Source organism: Python bivittatus, unplaced genomic scaffold, assembly GCF_059951505.1.
Source record: "Python bivittatus isolate LINGU-HERP-01145 unplaced genomic scaffold, Pbiv_v1 ctg000580_np1212, whole genome shotgun sequence".
Lineage (NCBI taxonomy): Eukaryota > Metazoa > Chordata > Lepidosauria > Squamata > Pythonidae > Python > Python bivittatus.
Genome location: NW_028277087.1, coordinates 15,345,440 through 15,363,682, shown reverse-complemented (window position 1 = coordinate 15,363,682; position 18,243 = coordinate 15,345,440). Strand labels below are relative to the sequence as shown.

Genomic DNA, 18,243 nt, shown 5'->3' with positions numbered 1-18,243 from the left:
CCCAAAGACCCCATCATTCATGAAAAGCAGCTAGATGCTAAGATTTTCTTTCAAGAATTTTGTCCCACTTTTGAAAATGAGACAGATAGCAACCAAGGAGAGAAACTGCCATGATAGTGGCACCTTATTAATAGAACACTGCTGTCCCAAAGGTTGCCTCTTGTCCTCACCAATCCCTTTCAGGCATCAGGGAAGCTCTTTATTTGCCTTAGTCTTTCTACAGATCTTAGCTGAGTTTCATTCTGTGGCTGTGGTTTCATCTCTGGTTTTTTTCCTTTCTAAAGTGGTTGGTTCTGTTGCTTAAGCTACTTTTGTGGCAATATTATTGTAATTTTAATTTATTTATGGCAGTTTTGAAGCATATTGGGCTGGAAAGTTGAGTGTAAATTTCAGAAATAGAAGTTACTTTTATTGGTTTCATTTACATCAGGCCTCTTCTTCATGGAGCTTGACATCTGTCTCTCTCTCTTTCTCAGACAGCCTCACACATATTTTTTTTTCCAGTTCATTCATTTTATCCTCACAGCAATCCTGCAAAGTTTGACCCAAAATCACCCAGTATACTTTGTGGCTGAACATAGATTTTAATCCAGCCCTTTTCACTCTAATTCTATGCTCTAGCTATATAACCGCATTTATGATTTTTAAAAGTTGCAAATTAGAAGTAGGAGATTTTCCAGTATATTGGGATGAAGAGTAGACAGAGCATTGGACAAATAAGAATCTTTTTAAAATAACTTCAGATATCTGTCTGTTTGTCTGTCTGTCTGTCTATCTGTCTTTCTTTCTTTCTTTAGAAATTTCTAAAGTGCTTTTTGGCTTCTTCCTTTAAACCTCATTTCCAACAATAACCAAGATTTTCTAGCATGCATTGCTGGAATTTATCCTTTTTTCTTTTTCCTCAGTTTTTTTCTATCCTTCTTCTCTCCCTATTTTTTTTTCTTTTTTACACTTTGTTAGTTTTAGAATAAAAACTCTTAGAAGTTATCTAGCTGATTCAGTCCAGTTCATGAAAACCAATTGTTAATTTTTTATGGCTCCTCTGGGATTCTTCCTGAGGAGTGTCACACTGGGTCCTGGCATTCAGCCTGCATGCCTATTCCAGGCAGACCAAGCACTGTGCCTCCTGCACCTCTTCTGTGTCTTGTGTGTGCCTGTGCGCACACGCATTTATGCGTCTGTGTTGGTACTCTCATTGTCATGGCCAGTTGGTAGTCATGACAAATTAGAATCAGTTGATGCCTAATTTTCATAACACCCTATGAATAATCTTTTACACCACTAGCATGATACTTTCTTAAGTGTGTAAAGTATATAATACTTGACAAAATAAGATACAATACTTGGAAAAATAAGAACAAAAATCTCAATTAAATGAAAAGATTTCCAAGAGTTCCAGGCACCTTGTGCAGAGATATATGTCCCCCACAACAGCAATCATGTAAGATAGGTTGGGCTGAGAAGAAGTGACTGGCCCAGAGTCATCTAGTGCTGGACTAGCAGCTTAACCAATACACCACACTGGCTCTCTGTTGTCAAATAACTTTAGGAAAATAATTATACAGTTCTTGAAAAAGTATGGGACTCTACTGTGTTGATGCTGTGGGAGATAACAGAGTAGATGATATTCACAGATGGTAAAGCATTGTTGAAATTTAAATGTCTTGGCAAATAGCCATTAAAACAGTTAAAGGATATTACAGAATGTGATTAAAACTGTTAGATCTTTGTTGGGCTACACAAAGGATTTTGTTAAAGTAAAGGAAAAGGAAATTGGCTTTATGTTCTTGATGACTGCTAGAATTGAAATTGCCACTAGGTGAAAGTCAGTAAGAAGAATATTATAGTAGAGGTAGATTGAATGGATACAAGAAGGATGGAACTGTTTATTATGACTGAATTTATACCAGCTTTATATTTAAAGAAACTTTCCCTGTATATCTATTGAAAGACAATTTGAGAAAGCAAAGAAGACTAAAGATATCTCTGGGAAGGGCAAAAGAATGATATTCTGAAATGCCAGACATGAGTAGATTATTTCTTTAGAATTCAATATTTCTGAAGCATAACTATGAAAATTGCATATAGTTTTTGTGTACCATGATCTGCTGTTGTATATTTTATATATAAGCAATTGAATTTAAAAATGAATGTTCCTGAAACTTCCGGGGGTGGTATAGTGAACTTTTCACAGAGCCAACAACCACGGCAAAGACCAAGGAACTGCTGAGTAGACTGGTTCCTTGGAACCTCTCCTGGTAAGGAGAGAATGGGCCATTGCCCACATGTGTTCTGAACAGCTACTCCTATCGAAGAGACCACAGAATAGCAGTTTTCTGCAGGTTTGAGTGCCGGGAGATGACAGGATTAGCCATCTTGCTCACAACCATGACAGAGACTTTTAAAGGACACTAAGTTTGTAAACCTCACTTTCTAATCGCTTTTGGAAATGGCTCATTAATTACTTGTAAATTATTAGAGACCTTCGGAGCAACAAGTCTGAAAACACTGGGTGAGTCTGCCTTCAATCCTGAATAAAAGAAAATTTTAATCATAGGCTTAAGAACTTAAAGAATCTGAAATAAACAGCAAAAAGCTAAATAAGATTTTGTTCTTAGAAAGTTATAAATGGATTAAGGGTCCAGATAAAATTGGACTATTGAAACTTTTACAGTACGATTTTGGAATTAATTATGAAGTACAAACAACTTCTCGTGGGAAATAGATCCTGTTTTAGTTTTACAAGACATAACATAGATAAGCAATTTCATGATTTCAAAAACTGGACACTAGAGGGGACTAAAGGTTTTAGGTAGAGGAAAGATATACAGGCTTGCAAGGTGGTGCAAAACATTATGACAATAAAAATACCGAAGGAGACTTTTGAAGAATGGAATTAGAAAATAGTAGCCACAATATCAACAATGTCAGTACTGATGTCTGCTTCTGTGGATAGACTGTGTCCAAAAGATGTTATTGAAAAAATGACAGTTGTAGAACAAATTTTATCCAACAAGATAGAGATGGTATTGAAAGTGGATTTACAACTGACAGGCCAAGAGAATGACTTAGAAAAGGATGTTTCACTGGATCCACAAAAGAAATTGGCTGAGACTTTAAAATTTAAAAGGGAAATACAAATGACAAACCAAAAGACTGACCTGGATAATTTTTTCCTATTGGATTTACAAAAGAGGCTTATTAAAGTGTTGAAGAGCTCTGGGCAATGGGACAAAGAAGAAATGAAGAGAAATCAAATGGTACAACAATATTTGAATGAACTAAAGATTAAGACTGTTAGAAATCAAAGGAAGGAATATATAGTTGGTTTATTTGATCAAGGTTAAAACAAGATATGTTGTTACTTCTAGCTACCCTTTATGGACTTTCTGCTGACACTAGGACTGAAAATATGTTTTATGAATTTGTTTATAGATAAGAGATGGGATATGGGATGAAGAGATAAATGTTTGTAACTTTAGAGAGGGTTAAGAGTTACTAAATTTGTTTATACTTGTAATGAGGTTGGAGGTCACTTCTTTATATATTTCTCTCCTCTTTATTATATTCTTACTTTTCTCTTTCTTCTCTTTTTTCTTTTTCCTTGCACTTTTTACTTCTCACTATTCTCTTTTCTTTCTTTAAGTTAAGTTTGTATTAGATTTTACTATTATAATCAAAATTCTTAATAAAAGTATATGTATTAAAAACAATGAATGTTCCTATTCTGTTAATAAAAGAAAGGAGTGTACATTAGAAGAAAATCCTGCAAGATCAGAAAACTGGATGTAACAAAATGCTACAAAGGCAGTCTCCAAAAACTGATACTCAGAGATACAATGTCCTTCCCCATAGATTTTCTATTTTGCAAACAAGCAACTGCCATCAAGAACAGTTGCTCCATTCCTGTTGCTGTTTAATATTCTGGGGGTTTAAATAAAAAATGGCTCAAGGAAAACCCTGTTGCAAATTATTTTTCCATGAGTCCTCTGACCTGTTCTTAACAGTTGGCTCTGTTTTTTTCAGAAAATTTGCCTTAACAACAAAGATCCCAGATACAAAAGGATGCCACAAATGTTGCATAGGTGAGTCTTCATCTTGAGTTGATATCCTCAGTTCAGTCTGCAAAGAATCTTCCAGCTCCTGTAGAGCTTGAAACCACCCTACAACTTACAATGCCCTTTTTAAATTAATGACCTTCACGTATATTGGACTATAATTCTCTTAATTCCACCCTGTTCTGACTAGGGAATGATAATCCAGTATGTCTCAAAGGCACTGCAGTGTGGAAGGTTGAATAAAAAACCTGCTCCTGGTTTCTCTCACCACTTGCTCTGAGGTCACAGTGTCAAAGCATGGCTAAAATAGGGCAGATGCTCTTCTCTTTCAAAACTGAGTTTTCCTGCCTAGTCCTGCAGGGAGAGTTCCTTGTCTTTGGGGAAGAGTATCTGGATAGTTCTGTAATTGATGAGAACAGCAGATTGAGAATCAATGCAAGTATAAATCTCTCAAGCTTAATCTCTCAGAATTAACAATGAAAAATTAAATATTATATTTCAAGTATTTGCAACTTCCCAGTGAGATTAAAAGGCAATCCTAGACCCAGCTCAGGCCTTCAACCAAATTGTCATTTGGAACCAGGATATATTTCAAGCCTTGATCAAGTTCTGGTGTTATGTATGACCAATGCCAACTCACTTTAGAGCCCAAGTCTACTCAGATAGTTGCTTGAGCAGGGTTAGTTGGCTCTTCTGTTTAAATTAATACAGGCTGACAATATTTAGTTTTGATGCTCACTGCAAATAATAGAGGGCCAGTCTCACAGGCTGTAAATGGATAGAGTCCTGTGGACTGGTCCCTAACTAGAGATTCAGGTATTTCTGATTTAGTATTGCTCCTTGAAAATACTTTGCTGTAGTTTTTCCATTATAGTCCAACACATACATACAGTTTTCATCTCCATGATTTAACATGGCAGTTGTGACAATAGGAGTTGTAATTCTGACACAATTGAGAATGCCAGTTTCTAGCTGACTGTTCTGATTTTGCTTAACTTCTCCTCTTGTCCTGCAGGCAGACCTGAAACCTGTAATACAGCATCACAGTGTCTTTCCTGCTTTCCAGAAAAATATGAGTGCTGAACTTAATACTTCAGCACTGGGTGGCAGAATGTTTACTTTCAGTGTATATTTCACCATCACTGTACATGGCACTAATAAGATTGAAGTGAAAAAGGGGTCTGGCAGTTTAGCTGTGTACGCTTAGATTTATTTTTCAGTGAGGCATTTGTGGCCCCAATGAGAAATTTGTGGCCCTTCAGGTATGGCTGAACTACAGTACCCAGCATCCTTCACAATTGGCCATGTTGAATGTGGTGATTGTGCAATATATGAAATACATAAGGACTGTGATAGATGAGGAATCTTGTAGATTGAATAAAAAATGTGACAGAAATTGTATCCCTGAGGAGATGTGACACCACATGGCTCTTCTAGGATGGTTATGCAGGCAGAGGAGGTTAGTGATAAATGATTCATCTGTGATAAATTGTAAGATGAATTCAAACAGCTGGCAAATTAAAATGAGCCATTATGTTTACTTCAGAGTTCTTTTCTTTTTCCTTCATTAGTAAGAAACCCATATACAGGTCATAAATACCTCTGTGGAGCTTTGCAACTGGGAATTGTTTTGCTTCAGTGGTATGAACCAATGCAGAAATTCATGTTAATAAAGGTAAGCTTCCTCCCATCCCTTCTCTCTCTCTGTCTCTGTCTCTCTGAATTTTTTTTTTTTAGGAATTGGTCTGCCAAAAGTGTACTGGCACTGTTAGAATTTTGATGTAATTTGAGATTTCAAATGAGTTTGGACCTATGGCAGTTTTTGAGCTCAGTTTAAACTGCTGGTCTTTATCTTTACATTCAAAAAATATCAGGGATAACTTGACCATTTGGTTTTTGGAGACAAAACAGGGGACAGGAACAAGTAAAAATCCTTCCCTGGGAAGCTGATCCATAAAAGCTCATTTAGGAGCATTTTCAGAGAAATGTTTTGAAAGTGCTTGGGGTTTTGTATACCTGTACAGTATATATTTGTTGTAATATTTTATATGGATTTAAATTGAGTGTGTAGGTTACTTTTCAGATCTAAAATAAATGAAATAATTAATGTTGGAATGAATGGATACATTCTAAAAAGGCATATCTTAAAATATACAAGTTGTTCTTCAATTAAATCTTTTTTATTTATCTTCATCCTCCAGCACTTTGATTTCCCTTTGCCAACCCCACTGAAAGTATTTGAAATGCTGGTGATCCCAGAACAGGAATACCCTATGGTATGTGTTGCAATCAGCAAGGGGGCTGAACCAAATCAGGTTGTACAGTTTGAGACGATCAACTTGAACTCAGCTTCCTCATGGTTTACAGAAATTGGTACAGGTGAGTCTCTGTCTGGCCTTGTTCAGTTTAATTTTGTTTAGTGTTTGTATTAGGTGTATGCAAAATGTTTGGTTTCCAGATATGGAATATTTTGGGAAACATTTTAGATTTGTTTTGGGGCCAGACCACCGCAAAAGACTTCCTGTTCCAGAAGACCTTTCTCCCAGAAAACTGTTGGACACTCCCAGTATGTGTAGGTCAGCATGGTGCAGAAGACTAGAACATTCTAGAATTCCTCAGAACTTTCCGTTTCCCCAGAGAGAGAACACTTTGTGCATACTTAGTGTACCTTCCTATTTTTTACAAAAATCCAAATGGATTTTTGAATTTTTTTACAAAAATAGAATTTTTGTAAAAAAACAGGATAAAACATGAAAACAATACAACCCACTATTCATTAAACAATAATCATATATTGGCAATTAATTAGCAGGTGTATATTTAGAACAGCAGAAGCATATAGATTAGCTATGTTGGATTACAACCTGTCACCCCAGGCTACATCTGGAGGGTGCTTAGCTGGAGAAGTCAACTATTTAACTGCTCAACTCATAGAATTTCCATTTTACTGGTATTCTAGATTTCAACCCGCAACAATAGTGAAGGATTGCAGGAAGTCAGCTTGTTCAAACTGTTCTGAAAAATAAGATACTCTGGCATAGACATCTGTTACAAGTCATGATTATGTCAAAATTAATGATACATGCAACATGGCATCATTGTGCAAATGTCACAGTACTGTAATATATGCAAGTATGTAAATTGTGTCATTTGTGCTATGGCATCAAGATACATGTCATTTGCCCCACCTTGTTCCCCTCCTACAAAAGACCATGTAATCTACTTACTTTTGGAACCCTTCAGTAGCACAAGATAGACTCTATCTGCAGAAGTCAGACATTGATTGCCGTCTGCAGAAGCCTTTCCTTCTAAGGTGAATCTCTAGTGCTCTGCAGTGAAAAGGGGGTCAATGTTTTTTGACAGATGTTGGATTACAGCAACGATTCCTAATCAAAGAAACTTCATCATAGAGGCATGTGTTCTACAGGATGCATCTAATGAAGTGAACTGCAGCTCATGAAAGCTTAGTCAGAAAAGGTGCTACCAGTCTCCTGATTTTTGCCACTATAGGCAGCTCTCCTCCTACAGTGTTCTACACAATGTGCTACAAGGCTGTAGTTTAGGATGGGGAGGCAAATTTCTGGGACAATAAAAGCACATTTGTTATGGGAGAAAGAAGTGATGGGGAATTCAAAGGTCACAGAAAGATTGCTTTTGCATCATTATTATGCTATCTCAAGTGTTCAGAATGACAACCTAAGAAAACTGAAAGAGTTGCCCTTTCCTTGAGAACAATGCTGCTGCTTCCCATTTTTTCCCTTTTAATTCCTTGCTTCTCACCTTGCAGCTGCAGTAAATGAGTGCAAAGTAGGTCACCTGCAACATCCTTTTTAAAGCTTCTCTTGTAATACAAGACCAGGTGCTCTTGGCCTGCCATGTATTGCCTGCATAATACACAATTGGTTGCTTCTAAAATACTCATAACATGCATGATTCCTGCTTGCAGTATTATGCATTGGTAGTGGTGCTAAGTTGTAACTCCCATCATCCCTCCCTGCTTGGCATTACAGTCCAGCAACATTTAGACAATTTATATTGCCTTACCCCTGTTCTAGACATCAATAGGAAGGGTAAGAAAATTAAAATACTGCTCTAAAAAAGAATCTGAGCTGAAGATGCTGTGAAATTGAATCACTTTAATTTTTCTTACTGCTTTTTGATCTCAAAGCAACTTTAATGGCTTCTGATGTGGGAAGCTGGATGTGTATTGGGTTTTTGGTGCATTGAGTTTTTGGATACAGACTAATGGCTCATTTCCCCTAAAGGTTGTCAACAACTTGATGCCATCCATGTCACTCAGCTGGAAAGAGATACAGTTCTTGTGTGCTTGGACAGTAAGTGATGGGATTTATACCCTGTATAAAAAAAACCTTAGAAGATGGGGCATACAACATAATATAAACTAGGAGGAATAATTAGCCCAAAGGAAGATAAGGTGTTATTAAGACTGTATTCAGTTTTACCTGGTACTGAAAAATATCACAGTAAATATCAGACATATGGCATTTTGGTGTCATCATTGAAAAGGCCTTTCTTTCAGTCTTTTGTTTGATCTTAGAAAATGGAGGCATCAGAGAAGACCTCTTTCCAATGATCCTAATTGAAAGGCATGTTCATATAGGGAAGCTCACCCTCAAGAAAAACTGAATGTGTCACTTCTACAGTGCTTCCAGCATTAGAAACCATCCTATGTAACAGAAGGAGAGCTTCATGCTACGGGGGAGGTCCTCACATAGATTTCTCATGGGGCTTCTGAATTTATTTATGTGGTATTTATTTATATTATAGCCTTTATAGAACACCCCAGTCTCTCCACTCTGGCCAGTGTAAGTTAGCAAACCAAAACCAGAATATCTCAAATTGTCAAATGGGCTCATTCAGGTTCCTCTTTTAGCCTCAGCCCCCCTCCTTCCAGCCTCAGAAATATGAGGCAGTGTTTGTGACATCCTTGGAAACACTAAGCCCTTTGACAGTCTCTATAGTACTGCATGAGTACAGGATTTACTTCTCAACATTTGACATCCTGCAGAATGGATGCTAACTAGGCCCAGTCCCCATGTTTTGTGTTTGATTTAGTAAAGTCATGAACATCAAATGTATTGCTTGACACTTTCAGTATGGTAAATATTTCTTCAGAAAATGCCCCCAAGTGGTGAGAGGCAGGACTGACTCCTATAGCCATCAAGTTACAGCAAAAGTTAACATTTTCCAAAATTTGCTAAATCTTTTCAGGCCTCAACAAAAAGTAGCACAGTACTGTAACTGTTATAATTTTAAAAAAATGAATAGATAGCAAATGAGGAAAGGAGAGGGGACAAATTAGACTGTGACACTGTGAACTGCTGATTAACTCCACTTCTTCTGAAACTATTAACTTGAAGATATCTTAATCACAGATCTCCCCATCGTCCTTATCTGTGCATTCAGCATCGTTATGTCAAAATTAAAGCAGAGCTGTATAATCCACTACCCACTAAGCAGCTACCAAAGGTTTTTTATGTGACACATGGCAAATAATTATATTATCTCTGTTTCATCAGTGCAATTTACTTGTAATTACAAAATCAAATTTAAGTTTTCTCCTGGCCCTGCTTCAGTCTCCAACTTACTTGGATCTCCAATCTGGCCCTCAAAAGCCAAGTGTGGCCCTTGGCCAAGAAAAGTTGAGTATTTTCATAATGATGAATGAGAAAAGTTGCTGGGGAGGAGAGAGAGATGATAGATATGTTTATTGATCTGTGGACAGATGTGCTTACCTTCAATATGGAAAACGTCCTTATAAATACAGTGGTACCTCGGGTCACGAACTTAATTCGTTCCGCGACTCTGGTCGCGACCCGAATTGGTCGTGACCCGAATCAAATTTTCCCATAAGGTTCAATGTAAATACGGTTAATCCATTCTGACCCCTCCGAATTTGGTCGCCAACCGATTTTGGTTGCCAACCGAATAAAATTTTCCCATAAGGTTCAATGTAAATACAGTTAATCCGTTCTGAACCATATGTATTTTTTTTTTAAACCACAAAAATATGACACAAAGTACAGTACAGTACAGTATGAGGAGAGAGGACGCTAACCTTGCTTGAGGCGTGGAGGACAGGAAGGCGGGTGGGGAGGCGGTTATTGTTTGGAGGGAGAGTCCCCCTCCCTACAGGAAGCCACGACCATGTGTCACGGCAGGGAAAATGGCCACAGATCCTGTTTGTCACCTGATGCAGAGTTCGCGAACGGAAACAAAATTTTGCGAACGGTGCTGTTCGTGACCCGAATTGGTCGTGAACAGAAGTGTTCGTGACCCGAGGTACCACTGTATTTAGCGGGAAAAATAAAGTATTTGTTTTTTAAGTTAGTGAAAGAGTCTAAAGAATTTCTATAATTATTCTCCTTTGAATTCAACACAATCTTAAAACAGGGAATTTAAATATTTTTAAATGTCAGCAAGATTCAAACCATGCCTCTTGGAAAATATGTCCAGCTTTTGGCTGCCCTTGCACTGAGTGAGGCTGACTGATCTCTAGAACAGAAAGTGAAATAAAGTTCTTCTCCTTTCCCTCTGCTTTTGAAGGCAGGCCTGGAACCTATCTGAAACTGAGATTCTTTCATTGTATTGTTTGCTTTGTTTTTCAATCAAGGGTTTGTGAAGATTGTGAATTTGCATGGTAAACTGAAGTCAAGCAAGAAGTTGGCCTCAGAACTAAGTTTTGATTTCTGCATTGAATCTGTAGGTGAGCAGGTGCTTTCCCCATCATTTATTGTGCCTGAAGTGGCTGTGTCATATGTGGGAGGGTTACACTGAAAATACTTTTAAAGGCTAAAATATCATGAGATTTCTGTGATGTCATTCTCAGCTCTTATACACAGATACATCATGGGTTCTTACCTGAAATTTGTGAGATTTCAGCATTCTTACTTGAAATTTTATAAGATCTCAGTCCAAAATGCTGAAGTTATGTAAGATTTAGCAGGCCTCCCAAAATTTTTAAATAATGAAAGTTATTTAATGGGGGGGGGCAGTCTGTAGATGCTATTCAGAGGTTTTGCAGACAGAATGCCAGTAGAGACTGCATTACTCATCGCCATGACAGATGATAAACAGAGTTACAGATCACCACAGATTCACAGGTGAAGAAATGAAAGCATTGGAAGGAAGTCTGCTATATCCTCAAACACCTGTGCCTTCCTGACCAAGGACCAGTCTTTAGGTTTAGTGCTGCAGTTTTTATAGTGGGAATATTCCTTCTGACTAACCTTTAGGATCCCTCTGATATTCAAGGTGTGATCATTTGTGATCATAATTTCTTGTTGATTGAAGGGAGATAAGAGGTGATATCAGTGACATATCACTTACTATGCTCCATTGCTTGAAAATGTTCTTTAAGCAGGGGCAAATGTAAAATGAGCCCCAGCAAGAAAATTGGGTGCTTGTTCTGTCTGTTAATCATCCGTCAGTGGAAGTTTGACACGGCTTGATCTCTCTGGCTTTGGAAGCATCACCCAAGATTCACCCCTTCTGCAGGTCTGTTTCCATGCTTCTTCCTTTCATTTGGATCCTTCACGTGTGCTAGGAACACAATGAAGTCTGTGTACAAACTGGTATCTCTTGGGAGCCCTTGCTTCCCCTTGCTCAGAAAGCTCATCCCCAAACATTCCTGATCACTCAGTCTTATATGATATCTCTTCTTTCAGTGTGCCTTCAGGATAGCGTGTTGGCCTTCTGGAAACATGGGATGCAAGGCAAAAGTTTTAAGTCTGATGAAGTAAGTTTGGGCAGGGATATTATTGGTAATTGTTTTGTTATCCCCCTTACCCTTCAGTTATGAAGGTGCCATCCACCGATAAAGGAATCCTGAACAACATAATCATCCTTGTGGTTTTTAACCTGTACCTGAGAAGTTTTATTGACTCAGAAGCAGATGTCTGTACTTGGGAAGGACCAAAGAGTTAGGCAGAGTGTGTCCTGTTGTGATGCAAGAAAGGAACTGCTTCCTGCTGCTACTCGGAATACCTAACACTGAATTCCATGGACCTTATTTAAGACAGTTTCCTCTGCACTTAGTATTCTGTTGAACTGGCTGGGAGTTCTTCCTTTAAATCATAGCTCAGCCATTTTGTCATTAACCAGCTGGTCCTCCTTTGGCTTCAGTCTCCCCATTTGGAGCATAGAAATAATATTACTGACCTATCATACAATATTTTCATCAGGATTATATAAATATTTGGCATAATGCTATCTAAATGTCAAATGTTTGCATTGCCCCAAAGTGGTTTAACTTGGGTAGAACGTGTTATTGGATTAAAAACATCGGCTAATTTTCTTGATTAATTTTGAGTGAGACCATAGTAGAGTGCCCTGTTTCTTGTCGTGGGTCCCAGATTTAATCCCTGTCATCTTCCATTTGAAAAAACATTAAAAGAGAGGAGAGACCCTTTTCTGCCTGAAAGTTGGCCAGGAGTGAGCTAGGTTAGTTAGTGGGCCATCTTGTTGAATGGCAGCTTCCCAAATTGAATGGAAACTCTCAAAAGACTGTTTTGATCTTTTGCTGAACACAGTTGCGCTCCATTTCTGCAACACTATATGTAAAAAACCCTCTTCTCCTGTATAAACAAATATGACTTTCCTGAGCTGACAAAGAAATGCTTTGGTAGAGTTTACTACATGATGTAAAAATGACAGTGTGTGTGTATATTATTAAAAGTTGTTGGTCTGTCCTCATTTGCAGTCTGAATTGGCTTTGTTCTTTACCAGATGGGCAAAGATGCTGCCTCCTCTGCCAGTTACTTCTTCACATTCTCTGCCTTTTTTTTGCTATTTTGCAGGTTACCCAGGAGATCTCTGATGAAACAAGGGTATTCCGCTTACTGGGCTCTGACAGGTGAGCTGAGAAGTGCAACCTGCAGCCTTTTCTCCTTTAAAAGGAAAGGAGTATGTTTAGTGAATTATTATCTCCCTGCCTTCCTCTTAAGGGGGTTCTTCTGTCACTGCCTTCTGCCACCTTTATACACTTGTGTGTTGGCTGGGCAATTGCAGGTCTAAGGCAGCATGCCTTTTGTTTGACACACAAACCTTTCACATAATCCCAGCACTCAGGTAAAGCTCTGACAAACGCAGCAGATATTCTGAAGCTTCAAGACTGACACCAGCATTCCAAGGAGACGATGCTAGAAGGGAGGGAGGTTGCACCTGCTGTAGAAATAGTTTGAGAACCAGAGGCTATTCTTCCATGAAGCACTCTGGCTTCTCTTCAGATCATTTAAATCTTTTGACCTTTGATCTGATTATTTCTATCTAGTACTTTTCTAAGTTCACTGAAATTGGTGCTCCTGAATTCAAGTGTACATGGATGATTATGCTACTATCTCCCTTTCTGTAATATCGTGAAAGCTGAGATAGTGTGGTCACTTTCTCACAAGGTCTCCACTATTTTTACCTTTTCAATCAGTTCTTCCTTGTTAGTTAGGATCAGACCTAGGAGACACTATCCCCTTGTTCGACCTTTTAAAAGGGGAAGGAGTCACCAAGGCTGATGAGAAATTTGGGGACCTTGCAATTTTGGCTGGGATGGTTTTTCAACAGATATCCAGATAGTTGAAGTCTCTCATTATTATTGTACCTCTCTTCCCTGAAAGTTCTGTAATCTGATCCAGAAAGGCATGATCCATATCTTCTGCCTGGCTTATCTATAGCATGCCCTTCACAATAATACCTTTGTTGTTTCCTCTTCCTTGTATTCTTATCCAGTACCCTCATGCTTAAAGTCCTGGATCTCCATTAATGCATGTTCTTCCTTCACATATAATGCTATTCTCCTCCCCTTCTCTCTGGCCATTTCCTTTTGAATAACGTATACCCTTGAATCCTTACATTCTAGTCCTGAGTTTCATCCAACCACATTTCACTAATGTCTATTAAATCACATTCACCTTCCTGCAGTAAGATTTTTAGTTCTTCCTGTTTGTTCCCTGTAGACTTTGCATTTGTATAGAGATGCTAAAACCCCACCCACCGAAATAAATGTACAAAATGTGGGAGTTTCCAAATGCAATGTAGGAGTGTTTAGACTTCTTGATACTCTCAGGGACCATAATGTTAGCTTCTAATTTAAAGAATCTTAGAGTCGGAGAGAATCCTGTAGGTAATCAATTCCATCTATTCTATCCTGAGAGTATTTGAAGGTTTATAATATCTGGAAATGACACAAGCTAAAAGTCCTGCAGTTTCAGAGGCTGCCATTTGCCACCCATATTCCTAAAAGAACATTTCTGTACAATATCTGCATATTTACTGGGCCTGTATGACTGCCTAAGAAAATATGGGTGCCAAGATCGGCGGGAAGGCAATTGGCAGGTTAGAAGTGACCCAGTAGCAAATATTCAAGGAACAGCATCCGGGATGTCTGCAACAACTGCTGACTTACCCATTCTGTGCTTGCCCCATAGGGTGGTGGTGCTGGAAAGCAGGCCGACTGATAATCCAACTGCACACAGCAATCTCTACATTTTGGCAGGCCATGAGAACAGTTACTAGGCAACCGTAAATCGACTTGAACTGTGAGCCAAGCAATATGTTGCATAAGGAAGCCACTCTTCATGGAAACCCTGTCCAAGTCATGCTCTGGCATCCTTTTCTCTCCTCTTCTTCCTCAGCGTTCACGTTCCCGGTTGATGTCCGAACAGACTCTGTTTTTAGGATCAAGAGCCAAACATTGCATGTGTCTTGCAGCTGGGAAGCAGCTGTTCTCTTCCTTGCCACTATGTGGTTGGTTATGTCGTTGGCTTAATAAAAGCTGTGAGATCATCAGTCCCTTCTATTTGTTAGGCCTACAGAAGCATGGATGTTGGAAAACCTCAGATACAGTCAAAGTGCCGTATGATTTGGGACCTGATTTCTTCATGCTCAGGTTCAATAGCTTGGGCTGCTGATTTCATCATCTTCTGACAATGCCTACTTTTTGATACTGGGAATTGAGGTCAACGGCAAAATAAGGAAAGGGGGGATGCCTGTGGGGCAGGACCCAGTAGAAATTAATTTCTCCTCTGTGAGGCCTGTATGGGTTCTCTCTCATGCCGCCAAAATATCCCTGTGTCAGGGAATCCTCAGCAGAGGTTCCCAGGAAGTTGTGTTTGTGTCTTTATTTTTTAACGCAGCCATTCTCTGTGGATTTGTAAAAAATACACTATTTAATCCTTATTTATTAATCTGCTGCTAGGGTGATGTGATGCATCTTAACTTCTAGCACATGAAGGTTGCAGAGCAGCTTTTGGTTGTGGGTGGGTGGGTGGGTGGTTTTGGTTTTTTTAACAATTGTAAAAAAAAAATAGCATTCTTCTTGACCTTTTCTTAGATATAGCGCATTGTCCAAGGGAGGTGTTTATATATAGAGGATTTTAAAATTAAAAAAACAAAACCTTTTTCGCTATATAAATGCAGTTTTGTACAAGAATATTTTGTATGGGTTTGGCTTGTGGAATTGGTCATAAAAGGTAATTTGGTATTGACTGAAATGTGTGAAATGCAAGGTGAATTTTATTGAGGATCAGGAACACTCTGGAAGGTTGGCAAAAAGCATACAGTAGATACAGAGTGAATTATACCTTTGTGTGTATGTGAATGTGTGTCTGGAGAGGAAGCCACATTCCATGTGCCATTTCTCGTAAGCGTGTTTGAGGAACAGAGATGAAAGCTTTATCCAGGTCTTCAAGCATTCATGCTCCTGACACAACTGTTGAGATGTGACAGAGGTTTATCCCACACTGGTTACCAGTGGCTGACAGAGACTGTGGTCCCTCTAAGTGGTGACCAGCCATTTGTGACGGGTACTTGTGCTCTCCACAGAGTTATGTCCTATTGGAAAAGGTGACAGCCTTTTCCTGCAGCAATCGCCCTCCCTTGCTACAGTGCCAAACCAGGGATTCAAAATGCCTTGGACTGGATAAACCTTTCTAAAACATAATGCCCCAGCATGTTTCAAGGAATTTTTAAATGTTTAATTTGTTCATGGACACGTATTTTATTTATACTATGCCAGAATGAAGCTGGAGAAAATGCAGTGCCTAGCAAAAATGAAAGAGATTTCTTTCTATTTGGGCACATCTGAATGGTAGGTTTATTTCTTGGTGGTATGGTATGAATATATATATAAGAAGCAGTATTGTCTAATAAATCTTGGGAAATCTTATTTTCTCCATTATCCTTTTTTCAAGGCTGTCATCCATGTTGCTCCCTTTTTGTTTTCCCAGTTAAAATATCCCAATTAAAGTATGTCTGTTTCTGTTAATGAAGGGATATGGGTATATGACAGTTTAGAGGACAGTTAATTTGATAAGATTCCCATTTTTTCCTCTTAAGGAAAAGCTACTCCTTTTGTGTATATCACAGTATATAACAGATTGAAGTGCAATTTGTTTCCCAGCTAGCAGAGCCCTCACAATTTGAAGCAGCGTCCATCTTGCAAATGCAGGATACCTCAGACTCCTGCACGTTTCATGTCTGTATTGCCTTAGAATAGCAGGAGACAGTGCTAATTACTCTCACTCAGAGGAGTCTCTACAGCTCATTAAAAGGTGTGTGCGTCCATGTCTTTCTACAGAGATACAGTTCTCAATTTTGGGTGCAAGATGCTCTGGATTCACATTTCAGGAAGAGCCCAAGAGATCCAACATAGCAGGATGGGTAGCATGTATTGGCTTCTCTTTGAATCTCTGCTTAGTTGAGAATCTCACTTCCTAAGCTCGGGTCAATCTCCTTCAATCTTCAGTATTCTTTAGGACTGTAAGCATAAAATCATACACGCTTCCTGAACCATCAGAATTTCACAGAAGCATCTGCGTTGCTCCAGATACTTGCATGACAAAAATGAATTGCTTCCATGGGCATATAGAGGTTGGAGGGGACATGGCATCACCACAAAAGTAACACAGATTACATCATTTGCACAATGATCTTATGATGTGATATCATGGCTTCTCATGGGTACTAGTAAGAGTTTCATAAATTAGCCTCTGATTTATCTCAGCTGCTCAGAGTCATTGTGGAGTTGTGCGGCCTCGAAATTGAAATATTAAAATTAAGACTTGGCTTTGGAGATATATTTGAAACAAGAAGATTCAAGCCTGCAAGATGAGGGCTTTAAAAGGACAAAACAGTACCTATAAAATGGTCAATCATCCTCCCTGTAAAGCAGATTCTGGGAGTTGAAGTCCACTCATCTTAAAGTGGCCAAGTTTGGACAACACTGCCGTAAAGCATTTGGATGCTACTGGATTGCTGACATTTGCTGGTTTCACACAATGTGGTAAAGCCTGTAAGTGTTAAGGAACATAGCTGTGCCCAAATAAAACACACTATGGCTGAACATAATGGCCTGGTGATTCAGTGAAATGCTGAACCACAAACCACGTATTCCTGTTTTAACCAAGTTTAAAATGGAAAAACCCAGCCACTGACATTCAGATTCCTGTTCATCTATGAAATTTGCTGGAAGTCCCAGACTTGTCATTAGCAGGGATTCATACATTGTATTATGCATGCATAGTGTGGGTGGTTCAGTTTGACTTAAGCCATGATTTAACACAATGCAAGCAAGAGTTAGCTGTACCACGGTTTACTCAACCCAAGTTTATAGGTTCACATCACACTGACTCGTAAACTATATGAGCTAGATTCACACAGGAGGCTATGTTAAACCATGATTGGCTTGCTTCTTGGTAAGTGTGTGGTAAAAGCCAATATGGTTCTCTTTATGATACTGTCTCATATCTTCCATGGCAAAGCCCTTTACTGATAAATAGGTTTTGGAGCTATCAATCCAAAATCCTGACCTCACTTCATTTTGCTTTCCTTCTTTACCTTGGGTTTGTATGACACTCCGAGCCACAGACTACTCGATCCTGGTTTAGCCAACTGTGTTGTGGGATCCCATCTCTCTGATGGATGGTATAATAAATGGACAGAGAAAATAAATAAATTTAACCATAGGTAGACATGTGAACACAAGTTTCTCGGGTTGCAATTATACCTGCGATCCATGTCTGGGCAATGGAGTGTCCTTTTGGGCTTAGGACAGACGAGTTTGCAATGGAAGGAACGAAAACAAAAGGATTTTTGTGCCCCACAATATTTTGTCGTCCTCTGGATATCAGAGAGAAAAAGTTCAGCACCTTTTAGTAGAAAAAGGGGGAAATGC

The 18,243-nt window shown here is 38.8% G+C and overlaps 1 protein-coding gene across 2 annotated transcripts in view; it reads left to right on the top strand.

Annotated features, from left to right (window-relative positions):
* The window catches only part of MAP4K5 (mitogen-activated protein kinase kinase kinase kinase 5), a 90,756-nt gene extending 75,898 nt beyond the window's left edge, over window positions 1-14,858 (top strand). For both annotated transcript variants that reach the window (XM_088149643.1, XM_088149642.1), the window contains exons 26-33: window positions 4,027-4,085; window positions 5,630-5,733; window positions 6,260-6,437; window positions 8,324-8,392; window positions 10,693-10,785; window positions 11,747-11,817; window positions 12,878-12,933; window positions 14,498-14,858. In XM_088149643.1, the coding sequence (XP_088005769.1) occupies window positions 4,027-4,085; window positions 5,630-5,733; window positions 6,260-6,437; window positions 8,324-8,392; window positions 10,693-10,785; window positions 11,747-11,817; window positions 12,878-12,933; window positions 14,498-14,585 (718 nt within the window). In that variant the 3' untranslated portion in view covers window positions 14,586-14,858. The remainder of the gene's footprint in view (window positions 1-4,026; window positions 4,086-5,629; window positions 5,734-6,259; window positions 6,438-8,323; window positions 8,393-10,692; window positions 10,786-11,746; window positions 11,818-12,877; window positions 12,934-14,497) is intronic.
* Window positions 14,859-18,243: the final 3,385 nt, after the last annotated feature.